Source organism: Saimiri boliviensis, chromosome 5 (assembly GCF_048565385.1).
Source record: "Saimiri boliviensis isolate mSaiBol1 chromosome 5, mSaiBol1.pri, whole genome shotgun sequence".
NCBI classification, from domain to species: Eukaryota; Metazoa; Chordata; class Mammalia; order Primates; family Cebidae; genus Saimiri; species Saimiri boliviensis.
Window position 1 is genome coordinate 125,413,906 of NC_133453.1, and position 17,451 is coordinate 125,431,356.

At 47.9% G+C, this 17,451-nt stretch overlaps 1 protein-coding gene across 1 annotated transcript; it reads left to right on the forward strand.

Moving 5' to 3' along the window:
• The first annotated feature begins 269 nt into the window (after nucleotides 1–269).
• MINAR1 (membrane integral NOTCH2 associated receptor 1) lies at nucleotides 270–17,229 on the forward strand. The gene is made up of 3 exons (XM_003921692.4): nucleotides 270–2,725; nucleotides 8,985–9,239; nucleotides 14,135–17,229. The coding sequence occupies exons 1-3, from the start codon at nucleotides 428–430 to the stop codon at nucleotides 14,330–14,332; spliced, it is 2,751 nt and encodes a 916-aa protein (XP_003921741.1). The 5' UTR covers nucleotides 270–427; the 3' UTR covers nucleotides 14,333–17,229.
• Nucleotides 17,230–17,451: the final 222 nt, after the last annotated feature.

Consider the following 17,451-nt stretch of genomic DNA (forward strand, 5'->3'; position numbering starts at 1 on the left):
TTTTTGCTGAGTAGTATTGCCTTGTAAGAACGTAGGTTAACGTAATTTTAATGTTTGTAAAGTGCATGGTATATCATAGCATGTTTATGTATTCTGCTCTTTGGATATTGAAGATGTTTTGCTTTCTCATTTTTATAAGTGTCATCATAGTGAACATCGTTAAGCATAATGGTTATCATCGATCATTAAGGTAGACTCCTGGGAAGGGATTTACTAAGTTGAATGTTATGAATATTTTTACTGCCCTTAATGCATTTTTAATCATTACAATGTTTTCCTTTGTATTTCTTTATATGGTTTGTAAGAAGCCTGGCTTCAAACTCCACGGGTGTTTATAATCCTTTTTCCTCCTCTTTCTCTCAATATTGTCACCATAGACCCGACCTGAAGTTTCAGTGTACTCCGCAAGCTTTTCAAGTTATAAATCATGGAGACCAGTCAGGAAACTTCCCTCTTCTTGGTGAAGATCTTGGAGGAACTGGACAGCAAGCAAAATACCGTTTCTTATCAGGACCTGTGCAAATCTCTGTGTGCGCGGTTCGATCTGTCGCAGCTTGCCAAACTGAGAAGCGTGCTCTTCTACACGGCCTGTCTCGATCCCAATTTTCCAGCCACGCTCTTCAAAGACAAGATGAAATGCACTGTGAATAACCAGCAATCGAAGAAAATCATGGTGGCCGCAGATATAGTGACGATATTCAACCTGATCCAAATGAATGGCGGGGCCGCCAAGGAGAAGCTGCCTACGGGCCACCAGAAGGCGCGCAAGAAGGAGGCGTCCTTTGACTCGCGCAGGACGGACGCAGACGTCTGCAATTCAGCCGAGTGTGAGCCCCTGAACTGCCAGCTGAGTGAGAGGTCTTTCAGCCGGGGCCACCCCACCAGGCAGTCGTCCAAGTGCCGGAAGCTAGACTGCAAGGACTGCCTGCAGTTCATCCCTGCCTCTGAGCCTAACTTCCTCTTGGGGGTTAGCAAAGAGGTGAAACACCGAGCTGCTTCCCTGGACAGGCTGCAGGCGCTGGCCCCTTACTCTGTGACCAGCCCTCAGCCCTGTGAGATGCAGAGGACGTATTTCCCCATGAACATTGAAAACGAGTCCATTTCAGACCAGGATTCCCTGCCCATCAACCAGAGCATCAAGGAGACCTTCATTTCCAATGAGGAGCCATTTGTGGTCCAGTCCTGTGTCCAGAAAAGGAACATCTTTAAAGAGGATTTTCACAATTTGATGGCAGTGTCCCCCAGTATGGTTGGCCCCATCAGCAAAGCAGAGAATGAGCACGGGGAATCCCAGAGTCGAAAGGAACCCCACAAGCCACCCTTCTTTAACCACAGCTTTGAAATGCCCTATAACAGCCAGTACCTGAACCCGGTGTATTCCCCTGTTCCTGACAAAAGGCGAGCAAAGCACGAAAGCTTAGATGACCTTCAAGCCTCTACATACTTCGGGCCCACTCCCGTGATGGGGACCCAGGAAGCCAGGCGCTGTCCAGGGAGGCCCAGCAAGCAGACTCCATGGCCAGCCAAAAGCTGGAGCCTGAACACGGAGGAAGTTCCTGACTTTGAACGGTCCTTTTTCAATAGAAATCCCTCCGAGGAGAAGCTACGCTATCCAAATGCCAGTAGCCAGACTCCCAATTTCCCAGCCCCAGACAGGTGCCCGACTTACCTCGTGCCAAACGATCCGCAGTCAATTCTCCCCATTGCTTATGCAGCAAAACCAAACGGGCTCAAATCTAAAGAGATCTCCTCCCCTGTAGACCTGGAGAAGCATGAACCCATCAAAAAGTTTAAAGACAAGAGCATTAACTGCACCAGCAGGCAGCTCAGCTCAGACACCAGCAGCGTGGGCACCCAGACCGAGCACGTGCTGGAGCCCAAGAAGTGCAAAGACCCGTGCACCTCCGGTCAGGGCAAGTATGGTGACAGGCACGCCATGAAGCACTCAGACGATGACTCGGAAGTTGTCAGTGACGACATCAGTGACATTTTCCGATTTCTTGACGACATGAGCATCAGTGGCTCCACGGGAGTGATACAGTCATCCTGCTACGACAGCACAGGGTCCTTGTCTCAGCTCCATAAGTCCGACTGCGACAGCTCCCCCGAGCACAACTTAACCAAAATTGCCAATGGGGTCCCCAACAGCAAGGGAGACAAAGGCAGCCGGCCTGAGAACACCCACCACTCGGAAGAAGAGCTGAAGACCAGCGTGTGCAAACTGGTGGTCAGGATCGGCGAAATCGAACGGAAGCTGGAATCCCTGTCGGGTGTCCGTGAGGAGATCTCCCAGGTCTTGGGCAAACTAAATAAATTAGACCAGAAAATGCAACAGCCTGAGAAGGTGAATGTGCAGATGGACCTGAACTCGTTGACGAGCGAGGCTCCGTCTGACGACAGTGCCTCTCCCCGGGTGTTCCGCACACACAGTAGCACCCATGGACCCAAACTGGAGAACAATCCTGACTGGTGCTGTTCTGATGCTAGTGGGAGCAACAGCGAAACCCTGCGGGTCAAGGCCTTAAAAAAAAGCCTCTTCACCAGGCCGTCCTCTAGGTCTCTAACGGAGGAGAACAGTGCCACGGAGTCCAAAATTGCCAGCATCTCCAACTCACCCAGAGACTGGCGTACCATCACTTACACCAACCGCGTAGGCCTCAGTGAGGAGGAGATAAAAGACCCGGGCCCAGGAGAGAGTAAAGACTGGCATCGGAAATCTAAAGAGGTAATTTAAATTTAAGTTCACGTCATCGGGCACCGGCTTCATCATAGCCCTGGTGTATTTCAAAGCCTTGAACGCTGCACGAAACAGGCAAGAGGCCTCCGTGTGCCAGTGTTCCTTCCAGGTTTGGCAGGCTTTTCACACTGGAATGGGGAGGAGGGCTGTCGTCAGCTAGGAGGAGCACGTGCTGCGATGTTGCCAACAGCGGAGTGCAGGGTTGGGATACACTGGACAGGTGGTGTGAGGACAGATGTCCATAGAATGGGGCATGTGTCAGAGCAGGCAAGCATCACCAAGGATATCTTCCTGTCCTTTCTGAAATAGCAGGCTGCAGGCCAGGTAAATGAGGGAAAACCCTGAAAAGGGTGTTTGCAGATACGTCCCTTTCATGGACTTCATTGCACACGGGATGTTCTCTTTTAAGTATGAGGGGTTTTTAAGATTATAAAATAAATTGATGATTAGGAAGGAAAGAAGATAAATAGGATCACGAGGTCAGGGGTTCGACACCAGCCTGGCCATTATGATGAAACCCTGTCTTTACTAAAAATATAAAATATTAGCCTGGCGTGGTGGCAGGCACGTGTAGTTCCAGCTACTTGGGAGGCTGAGACAGGATAATCGCTTGAACCTGGGAGGCAGAGGTTGCAGTGAGCCGAGATCACACCATTGCACTCCAGCCTGGGTGACAGAGTGAGGTCTGCCTCAAAAAAAAAAAAAAAAATAAAAATAAGATAAATAAGAAAATCATGCATAGTTCCAACACACAGAGACAGCAACTCTTGATCTGTGTCTTTCTTTCCCGTTTAGTTTTTTTTTCTGTACACTGTCTGTTGGAGGCTCTTTCATGCGAGCTCAGTGTTTTTGCATGTGTATGGCAGGCTTCACCTCGTCAGTCGTGGAATCAGGGTGCACATGTACGTACGCTCGAATTCTTTCTCTCTCCCCCTGCAGTCGAGATGATTTGTTTCTGTGGGACCTGTGACGGATCCTGTTCATTCTAAGTGGGTTACAGTGAGCCCTTTCTGGCCAAGGTGATACAACTTCAGTGTGTTGCTTGTGTGCATTCCAGATCCTGCTTCTGAAAGGTCAATGGACAGACGAGGCCCTGGTCCTGAGGTCTCCGAGGAGCGTGTTGTCACAGAGACAAAGGTGTGGGCTACAGACGCTCAAAGCCAGGGAGGAGGCTGAGATCGTCAAACAGTGCTGAGAAGGAAAAGCTTGGAAAACTGGGTTCTGAGGAAGTTTTCAGGGTCCGAAGTGTGGGAGGGCGAGTAGAAGAGGCCATTTTATTTTCTGATTTTTTTTTTTTTTTTTTTTTTTTTTTGAGACGGAGTTTTGCTCTTGTTACCCAGGCTGGAGTGCAATGGCGCGATCTCGGCTCACCGCAACCTCCGCCTCCTGGGTTCAAGCAATTCTCCTGCCTCAGCCTCCTGAGTAGCTGGGACTACAGGCACGTGCCACCATGCCCAGCTAATTTTTTGTATTTTTGGTAGAGACGGGGTTTCACCATGTTGACCAGGATGGTCTCGATCTCTTGACCTCGTGATCCACCCACCTCGGCCTCCCAAAGTGCTGGGATTACAGGCTTGAGCCACCGCGCCCGGCCCTATTTTCTGATTTTAAAGAGACCTCTGGTGTCTGCTGGTTACCGCTCTGCCCTTCTGAAGCAGCCTACGGCGTGTGGTGTTGGGAGGCGCCGGAGTCTGGTGTGTGTGCCACGAAGCTGGACACAAGACGCCCGGACCCGGTCCTCCTCTCGGATTCTATTGTCACTGTCTCAGCTGCCAGCGTCTTGCCAGGTTTGTGGTGCTTTGGGTTTCAGATGTCATTGACAAGTGGCCATTCAGAGAACTCAGACGGTTAGGTGCTTCTGTAGAAATGCCAGGTTAGACTGTGCTAGCCACGCCCCACATCTATCCAATGAGGAAGCGTCACAAAGCGAGCAGGAATGAGCGGTCACAGCTTGAGTCAGATCCACTCGACATGCCTGACACAGAGCTGCTGATGCTGGGCGTGTGCGCCCTTTATTTTGTCCCCTTCCGCAACCTCATTTCTGCTTCCTGCCTCGTGCCTCTCACCAGCTTTGGGGTGGTGATTCCCATGGCAGTGGCCAGACCCCACCTGCCTTTGAAGCTTTGGTGGCAAATGTGAAACTGCTGAAGGCCAGCTTCCCCTAAATGTCTTGCCTGCAGGTCACAATCGATGGTTCCCAAAGCAGGCTTTTCTGTGCCTTTAAAATCGGCGTTCCCTCTCACTGTTTCCATTCTGGGAGGGGTGAGGCTGGCGGTCAGCATCTTAGCAATCCTCCGAACTGAAGAAGGCCCTCTGGTCCCCCTCTTCGGCCCGCTTTGCCCAGCGTAGCTGCCAGATCCTGCAGACGTGCCTTTTGTCACGTCTCTTGCGACTCTGCCTTCTTTTCCGTTCACACCTCTACCCTGAGTCAAGGCTCTTCGGCTACCTGGGATGCTTGAGCACATTCTCCGCTCCGTCTCCGCCTCCCGCCTCATCTCCCAGACCATTGCTTTCACTTGCCGGAAATGCCACTCTGTGCTTGCTCAGGGCCCCAGATCCCCACTTTTCTCTGACTCTTCTTTTGCCTCAGTGAAGAGTTGCAAACGTCTTAGCCAGGCCTTCATGAGCCTGTGAATTTCATGTACTTTTCCTCCACTAGAAGGCTCTGGTATACCCTGACTCACTGGCCTCTGCTCTACCTCGATGAGTCTCCCTGGCTTTCCTCAAAATCGCCAGGCTCATGCATTTGGTCACCCATCCAGTAAACATTCGCGGAGCACCGAGGACGGTCAGATTTTCTCGTCCTGAATCCTCCACCAAGACTGCCTGGTCCACCTCCCCTGTACTGATCTAAGTCCTGCGCTCCTTCCCCTCGAGGCCCCTTACGTCGTAAGTCGCTGTAAACTTTCCTAGGGCTTATTGCTGGTCTTTGATCTGCAGCCTTTAGTCCTGTTCATTCAGACTTTGTGGATGCCAGCTTTTATTGAAAACACACAATAAGGCGTGGGCAGCCATGAAACCTTCCATCTTAGAAGTGGAAACAGTTTCAAATCCTGGCTCTACCATTTACCAGCTGTGTGACATTGGGTTAGTCTCTTAAGCTCTCTGACCTGAGTTTCCACATCCATGCTAGTAATAATCATAGCTACAACCTCAGAATTTTAGTGAGAAGATGAAATGAAGACAAGGCATGTTTAGCGCTGAGCAGAGTGGTGGACACACAGTCAGCCTTGGTTAATTGCAACCGTGCCTGACGTGGCTGCCGTAGTCATTATTACTGCCATTGCCCTTCTCCCGGTTTGGGGCTGACCCTGCATGCGATAGGAGCGCTCTGAGAGCTGGGTGGTGGTAATGAGCAGAATAGACACCACCAGTGAAGTCTCTTAGAAGATACTTGGCTTTGATGACTTAGAAAATAAGAGGAAAACTCATTTCCTGGTGTGGATTTATCCTGTGTTCTCTGTGTCAGAGTCAGTGCTCTTGATGGTTGGGAATAGCCAAATGTCACGCTCTATTTGGGTAAGAGCCAGTGGGTTGGATTTGCTGGTAGATGGGGATGTGCTTCCAGTCCTTATGTAAGCGTATAATCCACACACTCACACACATACACCACGTGTGCTTCCAGATCCTATGCAAGTGTATGATCCACACGCACATACACACATGTGCCACGTGTGCTTCTAGTCCCTACGTGAGCATATGAGCCACACAGACACACACACACACACACACACCACATGTGCTTCTAGTCCCGTGAGCATATGAGCCCCCCCACACGTGTGCTTCTAGTACCCACGTGAGCATATGAGCCACACACACACATACACACACACACCACGTGTGCTTCTAGTCCCATGAGCATATGAGCCACACACACACATACAAACCACGTGTGCTAGTCCCGTGAGCATATGAGACACACACACACACACACGTGTGCTTCTAGTACCCACATGAGCATATGAGCCACACACACACACACACACGTGTGCTTCTAGTACCCACGTGAGCATATGAGCCACACACGCACACACACATACACACACACACCACGTGTGCTTCTAGTCCCTACATGAGCATATGAGCCACACACACACACACACACACACACGTGTGCTTCTAGTACCCACGTGAGCATATGAGCCACACACACACACACACACACACACACCACGTGTGCTTCTAGTCCCTACGTGAGCATATGAGCCACACAGACACACACACACACACACCACGTGTGCTTCTAGTCCCTTGAGCGTATGAGCCACACACACACATACACACCATGTGTGCTTCTAGTCCTGTGAGCATATGAGCCACACACACACACACACACACGTGTGCTTCTAGTCCTGTGAGCATATGAGCCACACACACACACACCCAACACGTGTGCTTCTAGTCCCATGAGCATATGAGCCACATACACACACACACACACCACATGTGCTTCTAGTCCTGTGAGCATATGAGCCACACACACACACACACACACACCCCACGTGTTCTTCTAGTCCCATGAGCATATGAGACACACACACACACACACATACCACGTGTGCTTCTAGTCCCGTGACCATATGAGCCACACACACACACACATACACACACACACCATGTACCACGTAAGCCACGCACACACATACACACCACGTGTGCTTCTAGTCCCGTGAGCATATGAGCCACGCACTTACACACACACATACCACGTGTGCTTCTAGTCCTGTGAGCATATGAGCCACACACACACACACACACACACCACGTGTGCTTCTAGTCCCGTGAGCATATGAGCCACACACACACACACACACACACCACGTGTGCTTCTAGTCCTTACGTGAGCATATGAGCCACACAGACACACACACACACGCCACATGTGCTTCTAGTCCTGTGAGCATATGAGCCACACACACACACACATATACACACACACACGCCACATGTGCTTCTAGTCCTGTGAGCATATGAGCCACACACACACACACACACACACATGCCATGTGTGCTTCTAGTCCCGTGAGCGTATGAGCCACACACACACACACACACACACACACCACGTGTGCTTCTAGTCCCTGCATGAACATATGAGCCACACACTCACACACACACATACCCACTACATTCTTGCACATCAGCTCTAATCTCATCACACTTAAACATTCTCCTCTTCCTTCTGTACACACACATTGACTGACAATATTCTTTCTTCCTTTTTCTCTTGCTGTTACTGAGATACACAACTTATTTACTCTCTGTTACACATACATGGCTTCTATCATTGGCCTCTGACCCTTCGATGACTATTCACGGAGTGTCTTCTACTCGATGGTATTATTTTGCTGGAGCGGGGGATCAAAGGTGAACAAAACAATCCCTTGCCTTCAAGGATCTCATACTTCAGCAGAGGAGCCAGACGGGCAAACAGGCAGTTATAATTCAAAGGTACAGTGCTTGCTGAAAGGTCTGGACACAGTCCTCAGAGGTCACAGAAAGGAGAACTCACCCAGTCTTGCAACAGGTGTACTGAGAGCAGAAACTCTCGGCTTGCATTTCAAGGACGGAGAATATAAATTATTGCCACCTGTTTCGCCACCTTCCTACGTCCACACTGCTGCCCAGACAGCCCTCTTATCCTGAGGCCGCATCCCCTCTGACACGGGTCCATCTGCTGCCTGGGAAAATCACTAGCGGCTCCCAACACGTGCTTTCTGCGTCAGCTTCTTCCTTCCAAAGAGGCAGCATCAAGGTTTTCAGCAAGTCCCTTGAGGAAAGGGCCCGTATCTTTTACTCATCCATACCCCGTGCAAAATGGTAAAAGAAAGAGGGGGCATTAATATCGGTAAACAAAGACTCTCTGAAACCAGAGGATCAGTTTACATCCCAGCTCCATCCTTTGCTAGCCGCATGCCCTGGGGCAGGTTATTGAGTTGGGGCTCTGTTTTCCTACCTGGACGATGGGGATTCATAATGGTAGTGATGGCGTAAAGATTACATTAAATAACCCTTCCTGGCACAGACATGTTAATTTATATTAGTGACATTATGATCATAAGCTTTTCTTAGGGTTTCCCCCAACGTGGCTATGCTTTCATACTTTCTATTTGCTTGGAAGTAACTGCTCTCTGCTAGCTGGATGTCTACAGGGCCTGTGACTGAAAGCTGCTGATTGCTCAGTTGCCCTGTGAAATCCAAGGGCATCTGTTGCCATGTGTCTGGACTTCTTTGTGCCCCTCTGCAGGCAGACAGGCAGTACGACATCCCCCCACAGCACCGACTGCCCAAGCAGCCCAAAGATGGCTTCCTGGTGGAGCAGGTGTTCAGCCCGCACCCCTACCCTGCGTCCCTCAAAGCCCACATGAAGAGCAACCCCCTGTACACTGACATGCGGCTGACCGAGCTGGCCGAGGTGAAGCGAGGCCAACCTTCCTGGACCATTGAGGACTATGCACGGAACACGGGCGACAAGGGCAAGCTGACAGCCCTGGACCTGCAGGTGAGCCTCTCACTGTCCCTGGGTGGGGGGAAGCCCACCTGTGCCCTGGCAAACGCAGGAATGAACGTGGAAGGTTTAGACTACCCAGCCCACCCCCACACCCTTCGACTCCCTGGGCTTCCAGCATAGAATTCAGAACTTTAATAAATCATAGAGCAGAAGAGGCTTTTAACAAGGGGATTGTTGTTTTGCTTACCGTAAACATTTAGCAGTAGGAATGCTTGATTTATGTCTTTTTTTTATCGACCGTCTGATTTGCTAACGATGCATTTACGACTCTGTACCAAGCGCAGATTCTAATATTTGCTCATAAGACCTGAGCCAAACTGTTTAATGAAATACAAGCTGATTTCTCCTTCCATATGTAGCACGTGGGATAAGCATATTTGTGGGAGCCCAGCTATGGATTATGTTTCCATACGGAGCCACCCCAGGTAAGAGCCATCCCCGGAAGCTCTGTGAACGCAGTTGTGGCTGGAGGGCATGTTTCTTGTTCACTACAGGCAGGGCTGGGTTTGGGCCACACTTTCATTTTGGTGGGCAGCTCTGCCTGGTTCCATTCATACTGTGTCGATCTGTGTCTCCAGATCACCGCGGGAGCAAAGGAAGCACCCCGTTCCCACCTGTGCCCTTAGCTTTGTGGGCAGCGAGGCCACAGCACAGGGGTGCCAGTTCCGTGCAGGCCCCAGAATGCCCATGCACTTGAAGCACAGTTGGTGAGAGCTGCCTGCGGAGATCAGTATGGCAAGGCTTCCCTGAAATGGCCTTGCTCTAAAACAGAGGGCCGTGGGAGGTGCCCTGCGGTGGAGAGAAAAGCCTGCATCTGGCAGCATGCGTTTTCATCCAGGGCTCCTTCGCTGTGTGACCTCAGGCATTCTCTGCATCTGATTGAGGTTCAGTCCCTCCACCTGTTAAATGGACCTAATAATATCAAGCTGTGCATCATTGTAAGAATTGAAAATAATATATTTGAAGTACCTGGCATCAGGTAGGCACTGAAAAAGAAGACCCTTGGGAGGGCTGGTCGATGATGATGAAATCAATCAACTTTGCATGGCGCTTTTAAAAAGCAGTCTCTCAGTTCCAGGCACAGTGGCCTGTGAGGCAGGAATTGCTACGACCATCTTCAGTTTACAAATGAGGAAACTGAGGCCCTGGAAGGTCGATAATTTGCCCCAGGACAGACGAGTCGAAATTCATACTGGACCGTCTGGCAATGGGTCTCATGCTTTCTCTTGTGCAACTTCCTTGCTATTTCACTTTTCTATTAAGAGTTTAGCGGAGTTTTATGTTACAAAAAAAAATAATTGCAATGACATGTGTTTATCTTGGGCCCTAAATGACAGCAGTTATGGGGAGGGGCCGCTCTGGCCAGACCCTGACAGTGAGGTTTGTGGGGGCATCAGGAGCAGCCCTGAGCCCCTCCTCAGCCCTCTCACCTCATGCATTTTACATACCTACTTGCACTGCATACCCCGTGACCCTTCAGGCCAATCCCTCTTCTGTCGACTTCCTGCTGGCAAAGAGGCTGGACAGGATTTGATTCTCCCTCAGGTGGGTCCCGTGCAGCTCTGCCGTGGGTGTTACCACTCCATCTGTGGGAACTGGAATACCATGAGCAGCTGGTGGGTCAGAAAAGACCTGGAGGTGTGAATGGCTCAACTGACGGAATAATCAATATCTCACCAGTATCACTGGATGACCTTGAAAGAGTCATTAATTCATTGAGTCACAGACTGGGAAACATCTCTGTGAAGTTTGCAGGGACGGAGTGGGAAGATTTTGCCCCTACAGATATGTGAGCTTTCACTGTACCAATATTTTTATGAGCATAAAGATAAAATTATAAAAATTAAAAATAGACACTTGGGTTACAGAGCTTGAGGTGACATTACTTAAAAATGCAAAGGAGAGAGAATCCAGTTGCATAAAATATGAGGAAGTAGAGAGTTCAATCGCCGTGTGAGGGTGTTTATAGCGAAACCGAGCCAACCTTGACAGCTTGCAAGGTTGCTGTCTCTTTGCAGAGACTCAGGCGCAGTCTTAGGGCAGGGTTGGCTTCTGGACGATCTCCTCAGAGTCCCATTGTGCCAAGATATACATCCGCCTTCAGTGGTGTCTGCTTGAGGGCGTAGGCAAAGGTGCAGGCTTGTTCTTCTTTCCAACATTTACCAGGACTAATTAGTAACTGCATACACTCCCTGCGCCCCTTGAAACCTCAGTATTACTTCTCTTCTGCTTGGTGCCATCACAGCTTACAGTTATCGCAAAACCTAATTAAAAATAGTTTATTTCACACACTGAATCCCAGCCCATAATAAAGCAGAGATAGCTATGAAAAGGAAGCCAATTTCCTTCTGTCTGAGACGGAGGGAATAAAGCACGAAATCCGATGTGTCACTTACACACCGATTGCCTTCTGGGCCGGCCCTGGGATAGCGGAGAAGAAGAGCTGGTTGTTTGACCCAGAGTGTGCTGAGCCTGACTTCCGGGTGCCAGGGCAAGTCTGAGCCTCCACCAGCACCCAGGCTTTAGAGGCACATTGCCCCCTTCTGCAGACCAGTCCTCCAGCAAAACATGCCCATCTTGGGTCCATCTCTCCTTTCTCGAGTGCCTCTGAAACTGCTGAAGGGTTTTCATGCCAAGGACAGCAGATTGGTCCCAATGGCCTGTGGCAGGTAGAGCTTTGGTGGCCTCCAGGAGGAGGCCGTCTAGCAGTCAAGACCGGGCAGCAGCAAACCTGCTTGGGGAAGCTGAGGGCAGAGGCTCCCGGGGCTCTAACAGAGGATGCTGTAGCAGGTGTTTCTCACAAAGGCTGAAGGGTTGGACAGAGAACCCTGCACCGTAAGGACTTTGCCCACATTCAGAATGTCCTGGTTTCTATTTTGGGTGCCCTGAGTGTCCAAGACCACCTTCCACCCTTCCATAAAACTTGAAAAATTCAACAGCAGTCTGTAAACATGAAGCTGGTGAGGGAAGGGACCGGAAGATTTTCGGTGGTGCTCAGACCCCCTCGTCTTTCCATTGTGCAGTGTCGCATAGCATGTCCTAGAACAGGGGCTGGTGCCCTTTCTCGCTAAAGGACCAGACAGTAAATCCCTTAGGCCTCGCGGGCCTTGAAATATCTCACAACTGCTCAACTCTGCCACTGTAGTGCGCAGGCAGCTATAGACAGTTTGGAAACAAATGGGCGTGGTTCTGTTCCCATAAATCTTGATTTGCATTTCATATAATGTTCACATGTCATAAAATCTTATTCTTTTGATTTCCTTTCAATCATTGAAAAATGAAAAAAATCACTTTTAGTTCAAGGGCTGTACCAAGGTGGGTGGCAGGTCAGATACAGCCCGCAGGTCGCAGTATGCGTAGCCCTGTGCTAGCTGATCGTAACAGGCAGATACCAAAGCCTGAGGGGTGCAGGGTCTGTGAGTCGTTAGTGTACTGGCAGCAGGCACGTGGCATACTCCAAGGGATACCTGAGAGGGGGACTCTTTACAATAGCTGGTGAAGCTCCCAGAGACTGGCACTGGCAGGAAGCTATTGCCACCCTTGAATCTGAAGGGCCAAGGGTAAGGGGCTGTTTCCGAAACCCACTGAGACCCACAGGTCTGAGATCAGGTGTCTGATAGGAGCTGGGCCCCCCCCCCCAAATGACAGCCCCACTGGGAGGGAGTTGGGAGAATCAATACCCCAACCTCCCTTTCTCTTTGTCTTCACTGGCTGAACCCCTAGAGGAGCTTGAAGGCAGGGGAGCCTCCCCATGATGTATCCATGTAGATTATATTTTTAGGGGAACAGGGCAAGATTTTTAAAAAGCAGAGAATGAAATCTAGAAGGTCAGGCAGAGAATTACCAGCATGCATTAGAATCATCACTGTTCTACCAATAAATGGTACAACCCAGTTTTTTAAAACTTTGAAGGGTTTCTTTTCTGAGCCTGTATTTGTATATGTGTATGAATATTTTTTAACGTGGCTGTGTTTATGAGCATTAAACAATTTAAGAAAATCTTCAAAATGGATATTTTGTTTGCATTTCAAAGATTTAAATGACCTCACTTGGAATCGCAACGTGTTGTTGCTTTTATGAGACCCTCGTATTATTAAATGCTTGCCTTAAAATGAGAACACAGCCTTTCTTCACGGAAATAGATTATAGCTGTCCACGTGGATTCACGGGCAGTACAGGTTAAATACGGTATTTCTCCTGATGACAGTTGATTAATCTTGGAGAGATCAGAAACCAAATGTCAGTTGGGGCTCTTTCTTAAGGGAAGCTGCCCGAAGTCTGGAATCACTGCCAAGGCAGGTCTGGGGTGGGAACGATGGGGTCAGTAGACCTTGACTTTGACCAGCATCATGACCTGCTCAGACAGATGGTTGAGGTTGAAATCTTTTGTGTTTTGTTTGAACTGCTCATCTTAGAGGTGCCTTTGATTTTTTCAGTAGAAGCTTTATCTGAGAAAGAAGAACTGACTCAGAGTACTATCATGGCCCTGTTTCAAGCAGATCTGTTCTTCGAGCCTGTTGGAAGAAAGCATTTTACAGTGACTTTCCTCGTTTTCCTGGCAGTGGGGCCAGTCTGTTCTTGGTTGCATGCCCTTGAAGTTCAGAGTCTTGCTCGTCTCAGCCCCATTTTGCTTGCTTGCAGATAAAGACCCTTATGTTTCTCTGTGTCAAAACCAGCATGAGGGAGGGGTCCATGCAATCTGATATGTGGGATGAGCCCGTGGTAGCCTGCCTCCGGCCCGGGGCTGGTGGGACAGGGCTGTACCACACGGTCTCTAACTCCCCGCCACAGACAACGTAAATGCTTCAGGAGTGATGCCTGTCGGGACGTCTTTGACCTGATTTCAGATATTCACCATATTTCTAACGTCTTCTCTTCGCTTTTAGACACAAGAATCTTTAAACCCAAACAACTTAGAGTACTGGATGGAAGACATTTATACTCCAGGCTACGATTCATTACTAAAACGTAAAGAAGCCGAATTCAGACGAGCCAAGGTCTGCAAGATAGCTGCTCTGATCGCTGCCGCGGCGTGCACGGTCATTCTGGTGATTGTCGTGCCCATCTGCACAATGAAATCATGAGCTGAGAATGCAACCTGCGTGCGGCGTGCGACTACTGACGTCTTGTCTGTGTTTTAGAATCTTGCAGCAGTGAGGCAACAGTCTGTTGAGATCGAGATGAAATCATGGAAGCTTTTTTGCAAATGTTGAATGAAGGCGGTTTTTAGAAAATGCACATTCTAGTGAGAAATCTACCCACATATTAGCTTTGACTTAATGACACTCGATGCATTTTTAGAAGTGCAATATCTTTTCCTACCAAAAGAATGTAATGGACTAGCAGTAAATACAAATTGACTATCCCAAGCCAAAAAAAAAAAAAAAAAAAGAGAGAAAGATTAATTGGGTTCTTTCCGTTTTGATAATGTTTAATGGTGAGGAATAAGTTATGCAGAAGATGTTTAATACATGCCTCTTTAGAAGAAACTAAGGGAAATATCAACATAAGACGGAAAGAGGGTGAGTTCTCTTTTCCATAATGCTCTTAGACCATTGCTGGTGAAGTAACAGGGTGCATGTCCCTAACGGGTATTCCGTCTCTGCCGACTTTCATCAAGGGCTACTGACTTTCATTGATGCCCTTTTGCCATCAACATGACAGAATGTCTGCATCACTGCAGACTTTCATGGAAACATTCTGGACCTTCTTCCTTGTGCCTGGGGTAAGAAGGAGCTGGACTACCCACTCAGGCGTGGAATGAAGTGTTCAGACTGCATGATGGCCAAGGTATTCAGGCCAGGAGACCTTCCCGTCCTCAGTCCAAAGTGTAGGGGAGTTGCTTGCCAATGACGTAAGGTCAAGTCTTTGAAAATCACGGCCACTCCAAAGATCTCCTGTTCCTGCTTTTGGTGTATGGCTGTATTCCGTAATTTTCTATCTCCTGGTATATCAGAGGCTCTGCCTCTCATTCATGAGTTGAAGAGTTTGGAACCTCTCCTTGTGCCTTGAAGAGCAGAGACAATGGCTAAACCTTGACATTCTATCCGTAAACCACGGTTTTCATGCACCGCCAATGTCAGCCATTTTCAGTGGCTTTAAAATGATTTTGAAAGCTTGTTCAATAATATAATAACAATAAAGGCACTGGGGTTTTCTCAGTGACCACAACACCTACTCCAGAGTTTTGAATACCTTATCAGCAGTGCAAAAAAATATTATCTATTTAACCACTTATCTATATGTCTATCTAAATACCTGAATTTCATTTATTGTCTTCTCTGTTAAATAACTTGGGAGCAAGGTTTCTTTAGTGTAAAAGAAGCTGTTGTAATTTCACCCGAATTTGAACTGTCTCCACCTGCTGAATGGTGCTTTGACAATAATGGAACAGAAAGAATCCATATCAACATCTGATTCTAATGTCTTGTCACAGGTTAAAGAAAAAAGGATTGACAGAAACTAGCTACCTTGTCTTTTTTTGATAACAAGGTGGGATATAAATAGATTTTGGTAGCAAGTGGAATCACTCTGGATGATATAATGAATTTCTAAAAGAGAGGTGTGAGAGCATTTCAATTTTTAAAGCAATAGGAGTCCAGCATCCATTCCAAAAAAATCCCAAATAATGCTTAGCTTGCTGTGTCTAATCCTGTTGTTCACCCTTAAGGAGTAGTCAGTTAATTTTATGATGTTAACAAGTGAGAGATGAATGTTTTCATCTGTAGTGAAGCTTTGTTTTTAAAGGTCTTCATGCTGTCCATTTGTATTATCACGCTTATGTATGGATTTCCAATTTCAGTGACTGGAAACTTAAGCCTTAGTATGAAAAACTGAGGATTTATAATTGAAAATGATATATATATATATGTGTGTGTTATTGTCATCTGAATTATAGTCTTTGGTGCTCTGTTTTCAATTGGGCATATTACATAAGGTTGTTTCTTTCACCCCAAAGAGACTACTAGGTTACCACTCTGGGCGTTGCCTTTCCACCGCATCCCTCAACCAGTAAGACTCTACACTGCATTCTAGTCTCCCTATTCTCCTCTTTATCACAGGTTAAGTGCCAGAGTGTCAGAGATCAGTAGCTCCCAACCTCTTGCTCTGAATTTGCAGAAGCGTGGAGATGTACTTACCCAACATAAGAAAAATCTAATCAAATCCACCCCAACTCTTCCATTTGACAGGTGGGATCTTAGGTGCTGGACCAAACCCGTTTTGCCACTGCCCTTGGGTGAATCTGTTCCTAATGGACCCCGGGTGGGTATGTGCCTAGCTACCTTGGGAGGGCATAAAGGATTCTGTCGAATTTTCTTCTATGCTTTCCATAGCTGGAGAGGTACTCAGAGGAATTCAGTCTTGCTCTAAGCCCAGAGTAGCTTTGAGTAGCTTTAACATTCAACTCAACGTTGTTGTCACATCACAAAAACATCCAGACTTGGTAATGATCCAGGAAATCAGACAATAGAGGCCAAAGGTAAGGTGGTTTTCTCTGGTCCGGGGTCATCCTCAGCCTGATAATACCAGGTCTGATGTTGAGGTTGTGAATCATTACCATGGCTTGGAGCTCTTGGATGCTTGGGATCTTGAGAGCTATAGAAGGTGAGGTTCACAGCTGGAGCCTTTCTTGCCGTTGACCCCAAGCTCACCCCAGCCTTCTTTCCCTGACCCCAGACTCACCCTATCTCTTCTATTCCCTCAGTTTGCAGAATGAGCAAGACAGACCCGGGCTAGGAGGGAAATGTCTGTCCATCCCTCTAATCTTTGCCTGTCCCCTCCTGTTGCAGTGAGCTCCCCACAGGTGACATATGGACTGGCCTGTCTGCTGTATTGGGTACCATCTTCCACCATACCCTCGCATTTTTACATAAAGGATAATTTTTGCATCTGAGTCCAAAATTACAACATTATCAAAAATCGCTTCATTTTTCCTGTGTTTTAAAAATAATAAAATGTTATTATTTAAGAGATTATTTTGAAATCAAACGTCCTTAGCCAATGATCAAATTCATAAGCATTTCATATTCTAATCTAAATCTGATCAGAACACAGCCTTGCAGACGAGGAAAAAATATTTCCCTGCTCATATTTTTCAGGCATTTCATAACCAATATCCCCTTCATTAAACTGAATACAGTAAAGTAAATCATACTTACATCATCCATTAGCTGATCATAAATTGTTAGTATTTTAAGGCATG